Source organism: Pogonomyrmex barbatus, unplaced genomic scaffold (genome assembly GCF_055798465.1).
Source record: "Pogonomyrmex barbatus isolate J1 unplaced genomic scaffold, ASM5579846v1 scaffold5, whole genome shotgun sequence".
NCBI classification, from domain to species: Eukaryota; Metazoa; Arthropoda; class Insecta; order Hymenoptera; family Formicidae; genus Pogonomyrmex; species Pogonomyrmex barbatus.
The window spans coordinates 6,979,757-6,988,838 of record NW_028297149.1 but is presented as its reverse complement, the minus strand read 5'-3'; the positions used below and the strand labels follow the sequence as shown (position 1 = coordinate 6,988,838).

Below are 9,082 nucleotides of genomic sequence, written 5' to 3'. Positions count from 1 at the left end.
TATTTTTGATCAATTGAACAATAAAGATATTCTTATCTTCGTTAATCTTGTTTTTGTTAAACTTTGTTGAAAAAGATGAATGTTGTAGATAGGTATTTCAGTTTAAATCGAACTCTGTTGTTAATAGTTGGCTTATGGCCTTATCAAAAATCAAAATTTTCTCAGCTTCAATTAATCTGCATCTTTAGCATTCTCATAACTTATGTTGTATTTCAGGTATGCTAATTCTAATGTTAGTAACATTGTATAAGATATCCTAAACGTATAAATTATTCTTCTAAGCAATGTACAATAATAATTTTTTTCACTACTTTAGAATTCTTATGTCTTTGAAAATGTTAATTGAAATATAGATAACACAATATTTTATTTAGCAAACAAATTAAAAAATTTTTTGAATCTGAATTTTAAAAGCAGTATAAGAAATTCTTACTTTTATTATTCAAGAAACTTATATGACTGCGACACACACACACACACACACACACACACACACACACACACACACACACACACACACGTCATGTCATATAATTATATATAATTACATAATATTACATAATTATAATATAATTAATACATTATATATTATATAATTATTTAATTTACGTTATATTATTAAATAAATAAATATATATATATATAATATTTCGCGCGCGCGCGCGCGTGTATGTGTAAGTATATATGTATGTATGTATGTATGTGTATATATATATATATATATATATAAATTATAAAGTAATTCATTTTGTCATTACATTGAAATATTAAATGACATTGGAAAGCATTTTATAATTTTATAACATCGAAATATTATATATATATATATATATATATATATATATATATATATATATTTATTTAATAATATAACGTAAATTAAATAATTATATAATATATAATGTATTAATTATATTATAATTATGTAATATTATGTAATTATATGTAATTATATTATATTTACATACATGTAAAGTTACAGATAACATAATTACATTGTACAAGATAATTTATACTATAATATATTTATAATAGTTTAAAATAATAGTATTAAAATATGTTAAAACAAAGAATAAGAATGTTTTATTAGTTTTGTAACAAATAATACTATTTATAGCTTACAACAATTATGACTTCAAAATGTAATGCAAATTTGGTCATTAAGATTTTCTCTAACGCATTTGTTTTCGTAGCTATCATTATAAAGTATAATTCCTTTAATGTTAACCGTAATACGGTAAGTCAAATATGTCTTATACAAAGTGCCTTATTTGTAATGGCACAACGACTGTGTGTAAATAGAACGGACTAAACTGAGAAAGTGTAGAAAAGTCCACTTTATGATTTGCGGAATTAATAATAAAGTATTAATAATTAAAAATTGCTGAATAAACACATATCTGTTTAGTTCATTGGCAAACACTAAACATACAACATGATTGTTCAGCATTACACGCATTGCTAAAAGCGCAACAAAACATTTGGAGGTGTGCACTATAAACAAATGTTATGTCATTTGCAGACCTTACTTTCAAACACGCTCGCTGCACTTTTAGCATCCGCGAACACGTTTAACATTGAGCGATTGCAACTCGCCTGCATACGCCATGGGTCGGGCAAATACGTCAATTCGGCAATACTTAATAATTAATAACTTATTGTCAATTTCAAAAATCGCAAAATAGTACGGAACTTTTCTATTCAATTTGTCTTTCTTTACTTGCACGCAAACATTTCAAATCAGTCATCCTGTGTGTTTGTTAATTTAATGATTATATCTAAATATTTAAAGTTATATACCTCCGAATTTTTCTTAAATTTCATTAATAATAGTAATAATATAATAAATTAATAAAATTAATATTCGAAGGATAGATAAAGCATTTGATGGAACAAATTGAGCATATGTATAAAGATTTAAGAGATACTAACGAAATTGCTATTGTGGAAAGATACGGAAGTAATGCAAAATATTATACCAGTTCACTTATAGGTAAAACAATATAAAAACATCTGTATTCTGAATTATGCAAAACATTATACTATTATATACATAACCGAATATGTAAAATATGAGTAAAAGACACACACACAATTAATTAATTTAACCTCCAATTTAAAATAACTTTAACTTTTAACTAAAATAACCTTTCTCAAATATAATATTTTAACGAACATGAATAAATTGAAGTAATTTATTTCGCCATTGAAATACTAAATAACATTGGAAAGCATTTCGTAATTTTATGACATTGAACACATTAAAATGATATATCTTATTTTAAATTAATAAATAAAACATAAAAAAATCTGGCAGTAAAAATAATAAGAATATAATAATACCCTGTATATCAGAAAAAATATTTTACATTTAACTTGAAAAAGATTTACATACAAATTATTTTGCATTCTATACATATAATAAATCTATAGCAAGCTAATATCTTAAATTGTTTAAAATTGTATTTTTAATTACCTATTTATAATAGTGTTTAGTACTTTTTGCTTCCAGCGCATCTATTATTATGAGTGCATTATCATGGCCAGTTTTCTGTGATATAATTTTATTTGATACGAATGAATCTCAATCACGTCGCCTACAGATTACAACAGAACATTTTATCGATCGAGGAAAGATATTTTTACTTACTTTTGTTCCATTTAAATGCAACTATAAGTATAGGATTTGCCGTAATGCTAGCGACAGGAGCAATGCTCGTTGCATATTATGAACATGCTTGCGGAATGTTTAAAATTGCTAGGTAAAGTAATCAACATAAAAATGACAAAAAATTTTTTATTAGGAGAGGCTTCTTATTTCTTATTTTTGAAGTTTTGACATTTGTTTTGATATAAATATATAGTTTTAATTTACAAAACTATATTTATAAAATTTATATTTTGAAGTGTGTGTGCCGTACATATTAAACACATAAGTAATTTAAATGATCAGAAAATAAAAATAATAAATTCTTTATTTGCTGAATTTCTTGTAATAACATACAATACAACGTACATAAAATTGCTTATTATTTTAGTTTTAAAAATAGAATTTTTGGAGAAATAAATTATAGATACAAGAAAAAAATATTTTTTATTACATAGCACATTCCTTCAATTTTTTAACTATCTGAGCGTGGTTAATATCATAATTATATATATATATATATATATATATATATATATAAATTTTACAAAATTATTATTTTTTATGTTTTACATTTACACTTTTTTATATTTTTACCTAAAGTTTTATACAATTATTCGTTATTAAATTATTTGTAGTTACCGTATCGACAGAGCTATACAAATTTGTATATCAAAAGATATTAGCTTGCAGAATGAAATTCTAATTCACAAAAATATAATTCATGCTGTAGATATTCATCGAAAAGCTATGAGGTTTGTATCTGCATGTTTTATAATATGTGCACTTTATAATATGCAATAATATTAATTTGTTTTTTAAGATTTTCTAGTTATTTAATATCCAAATTTGAGATATCATTCATGTTGTTAATAGTGGTTGGTGTCACTTCGTTGAGCCTAAATATTTTTCGGGTAAATTCTTTCTCTTATTTATAAATCCATTTAAATTATATTTCTTTTATTTTTTTCCTGATTTTTCTTAGTAATATAATTATATTTTAAAATAAATTACTTTGATATCTTACAATTAGATTAAAAAGTTCAATAATGAGCTTAAAGCAAAATTATACAAAAAGATTTAAATTTGAATATTTTCGAGATACTCAGTAACGAAATTTATAAATTATCTATTGTTGTTTTCGTCTTTAAGAAGTTGTTAGGTAGTCTCACAATTCATTAAAAAAAAAAATTGTCATTAAATTTATCAGAAAATTTCTTATTATAAAACGCAAAAATAAGTTCTATATATACATATAAAAGTTTTATATATACATATAAAAATATTCATAATATATGGTTAATAATAGTGTAAGGCAAATTGTAATAAAAATTTATGTTTCGCACATTGCATTTACATTATACATCAAAAAACTTTCCTAATAATAAACAAAATAATTTCTAATAATAAAATATATTAGATTTTTCAGATTATATTATCCGGATACAACACTGGAGAATTTTTTATATGTTTTGTACTTGCATTTATGTGTATTTTCTACATGTTTGCAGCCAACTTAGTTGGACAACAAATTATAGATCACAATAATCACGTATTCATTACGGCGTAAGTAAATAATACACTTACTCTGTATCATATCTTATAAATTATTATAAATTTATAAATTTATAAATTTAGCTAATAACACAAAAATAAAAAATAATGTAATAAATATTAAGATTAAGCATAGCAAATATATAGGATAACATGAAAACTGCACATAAAGATTTGTATTTTTGTTAAATTATTTACGTTGTTATTATATTTAGATACAAAATTCGATGGTACATAGCTCCCTTAAATGTACAGAAAATGATACTGCTCCTGCTGCAAAGAGGTAATAAGAGTTTTGGTCTGTCTGTGGGTGGATTATTTATAGCTTCTTTAGAATGTTTTGCTACGGTACATATTATTTCATATAGCATAAAAAATTAAAGATTTATTGTTTTCTTGGTAAATCAAAATAAAAACAAATATAATTATTACAGTTGGCAAGTGCATCGGTGTCCTATTTTACTGTTATGTTTTCAATGCAACAATAACAATGTAATATCAATTAATATTCTGATGAAAAACAATAGGGTGAAAAAAAATTCGAGATACAATATACTTTATATAATGACGTGCATAATGTTTATATATAGCATAATGTCTGAAAGTAAAAGAATTAAAATATTATATGGTAATATAATTTAAAAAAATGAAACGTTTATATATATTTATATATTAATTTGCATTTAAATTATGTAATAAAATAAATTAACTAGGACTATTCTGTATATAATATTGTGAGTTAATAATCTTTAACACTTTTATACATAAACTATGAGGTTTATATCTGCATTTTTCATAATATATGTATAATATGTGCAATAACATCTTTATATGTTTTTTAAGATTCTCTATCTATTTAATATCCAGATTTGAGATACCATTTATTTTTAATAATGTTTGGAGTTAGCTCTTTGAGCTTAAATATTTTTCAAGTAAGTTCCCTTTCCTATTTATAATTATAAATCCACATTTAGTAAATCATATTTTTGTATGTTTTTTACTCTAATAATTTAATTATGTTTCTATTAATAACTTTGACATATTTTTCATTTAGATTCCGAATCTCACTAATAATTTTATAGCAATATTACTCAAATTAAAATTTCAATATTATAAAGATACTAAGTAACTGAATTTATAAATTATGTGTTTGTATTTAAATTCTTAACTTAATTGAGTAAAAAATAATTATAAGAGAAAATAAAATTATTATTGTTTATCTTTTTATTATTTTAATTCCAAGCATTAACTTCATAAAATTGTTTAGCAGTCTTATATTTTATTTGAAGTAAAAATTATATTCAAATTTATCAAAGAATCTCTTATATATAATATGATACAAAGATAATAAGAAATTATATAGATAAAAATAATAAAAATTTATAATTTTTGATTAATACTGTTTATAGTTTAATACGTTTATAGTTTAATACGTTACGTTATAATAAATATAAGGATTTATGTTTATCCTATATATTTAATAGTATTATATTATATTTCATAAGAATATTTCTAATAATAAATTCGTGTATTAGATTTTCCAGATCGTATTACTCGGATATAACACTGGAGAATTTCTTGTTATCTTGATTTGTCTTGTTATTATATTTATATGTATTTTTTACATGTTCATAGCCAACTTAATCGGACAACAAATTATTGATCATAATAATCACGTATTTGTCACGGCGTAAGTAATATACTTACTTTGTATCATATCTATTTATAAATTTTAAAGTTAATAATACAAAAATAAAAAATAATTAAATAATAAATATTAACATTTTGTAGAAAAAAATATGTATACAATATAACAATTACACATAAAGATTTCTTTTTTCCTAAATTACTTGCGTTGCTATTACATTTAGATACAAAGTTCGATGGTACATAACTCCCTTAAATATACAGGAAATGATATTGTTTTTGTTGCAAAGAGGCAATAAGAGTTTTGGTCTGTCTGTCGGTGGATTGTTTGTAGCGTCTTTAGAATGTTTTGCTACGGTACATATTATTTTATCATTATATCATGATAAATTAAAGATATATTTTTTTTCAGTACATTAAAATAGAAACAAATATAATTTATTACAGCTGACAAATGCATCAGTATCTTATTTTACTGTTACGTATTCAATGCAATAATAATATGATAATATGATGTATCAATTAATATAGATTAATGGAAACAACGAGAAATCCAGCGTATAATATACCTCATATATAAAATAATAAATAAAGCATCCTTCATTTTATGTATTAAAATATTTGTAAATGGATATTTAAAAAGAATAATTTACAAATACTGTGTAATAAGAAAAAACTAAGCATGAATTTGCGTATTTGTCTATCAATCTAAAATTTCATTAGTGTTTATTTTTATTAATATTATTATAACATTTCGGAGCATTAATTTAATATTTTAAATATTTAAATATTTATTATTTCTTTTTACTTTATTACTTGTTATTAATTATTCTGTTTTCTATTATTTTTTAAAAATTATTTTGTTATTTTAATTTGTGTCATTATAATTTTTAATGTAATATTTATTTAGATCTATAATTATTCTATAATGTAATTTAGATCTATATACTTTTATATTTATAAACATTATTTAATTTAGATTCTTCTTAGAATAGAATAATTAACGAAATTAAGAATATATATAAAATGTATTGTTTTAATTGTACCGGACAAATATCTCAAAAATACAAAATATGGAAAATACAAAAAAATTATATATCCTTTTTCCGTAATCCGATAACTTTTATCTGAAACTTATCTTAAATAAGACATCCTGAAATGGGGCATCCTATATATAATATACGTAACGCTTAATGTATATTTTTACAGTTAAATATCATATTATATTATTGTATATTGTGTACTAGTGTATACATGTATGTTAAATGGAGAATAAAACATATTCTCAAAGAATTTTTATTTCAGCAAACCACATGTCAGATGCGAATACACATATTGAAATGAAACATATGGATGAGTGACATTAAAAAATGGAGAGTATAATTACGCAACTTTCACTTCATATCTTTTTCCAATGGACAATGTTGTATAAAAAGGAAACATCTGTTGAATTTCTTCATTTGATATATCGATTATTTAATTGATCACTAAACTTCTCAAAAAATTTTAATATGCGATTATTTGTTCTCCTATCGTATTTCATATAGATGCAGTTAGGCTAAATTATAAAAGTAAAATTAAAGAGCGTTAAAATTTTTACTAAAAAATAGAAAATAGATATTATCTAATCTATACTAATATAAAGAGACAATGTTTGTTTGAACACAAAAATCTCGAAAACTATAAAACCAATCGTAACCAAATTTTAAGGTCAAATTTTATTTGTATGCCCTGGAGTGACATAGGCTATATTTTGTAAAAAAATAACTTACAGATTATTATTATTATTATTTTATTGCGGGCGAAGTCGCGGCGGAAGAAGTCGATTAATAAAGTATGATAATAATGAAGTGAGTTTCTTTAAAATCTCAATATTTCTTCGAGTAAGTTTCGTTTATTATATAATTTCTAAATATTTAATATAAATATGACATTTATTAATATTATATCTTTTTAAATAAATCTCTGTTTACATTTTACACCAATAAATTTAATTAGCTATACTTCTAACTTTTCTTTTTTGTATATAAGTATCTGTATATGAATAATTATATATATATATATATATATATATATATATATATATATATATACAATTATTTATATTATTATATATATATTATTATTATATATATATTATATATATATATTATTATTTATATTATATATATATATATATATATATATATATATACATACAATTATTTTAATTTGAGATATATAAACAGAAAAATTAAAAATGTATGTGCATTACATGTCTTACAAAAGAAAAGTTTTATAATAATAATTTCTTTCTAAATATAAGAAAAACTATAATTATATTTGCACTATTAATTAATTTAAAAGAAATTAAAATAAGCAATAACATTGTATCATATTGTATCTTACTTTTTTCTTATTTAATATAGTGTCTTTTTTTAATTTTTTAAATTTTCTTCTAGTACGGCGTATTTATTTATTTTCTAATTATACTTTATTTATTTTCTAATTTTATTTTTAAAATAAAGTTTTAAAAACTGATATTAATTTTCTAAACATTCTTTTTTTCATTTACTTAATTTTATAATATCTATGTTCATAAATTTGACATAAAATATTATATAAATAAAATCTTATTTTTATCTTTATTTTTAATTTTTAACTTTGTTTACTAGATAATAAAACATAAAAGTAAAAAGTATGTTAAGCTATAACGTTGTGTATATATATATAAAATATTAAACTTTACATATATCGGCTATTATTATTATTATTGTTAAACTTTATATCTAATATATTATATAACTTATAATTTTGTTATATATGTGATACTTAAAAAATTATTTTTAGTGAATATTATTCTAATAAATACCATTGAACGAATCTTTTACAAATATACATCAAAATGAAACATATGAATTGTCATTGAAAAGTGACTAGTACGCATGTACTTTAACATGAGAATTTTTTTCATGAATAATATTCTATGAGAAAAAAAACATCTGTTAAATTTTTTTGAATTGTTGAATCGATTACTTAATTGATGTTTGCGTTTTGAAACAGTTAAATTGTGAATATTTCGATCTATTCCGCGTATCATATTTCGCATCTTTTTACATAAAAATAGCAGTTAGATCAAATTACAGTAATGAACTTAAATTACAGAACATTAAAGTTGATATTAGAAAATTGAACGTAGAAAATTAAATCGATCAACTAAATATAGTAGAACTTTATAGTAGGAACTTTTGTCCA

At 21.4% G+C, this 9,082-nt stretch overlaps 1 protein-coding gene and 1 pseudogene across 1 annotated transcript in view; both read left to right on the top strand.

The window, feature by feature from the left end:
• The first annotated feature begins 75 nt into the window (after positions 1-75).
• On the top strand, positions 76-6,907 carry LOC105425381 (uncharacterized; annotated as a pseudogene).
• A 786-nt stretch (positions 6,908-7,693) lies between these two features.
• LOC148935416 (uncharacterized) overlaps positions 7,694-9,082 on the top strand; it is a 5,779-nt gene continuing 4,390 nt past the window's right edge. The window contains exon 1 of the mRNA XM_089081788.1: positions 7,694-7,698. Within this exon, the coding sequence (XP_088937914.1) occupies positions 7,694-7,698 (5 nt within the window). The remainder of the gene's footprint in view (positions 7,699-9,082) is intronic.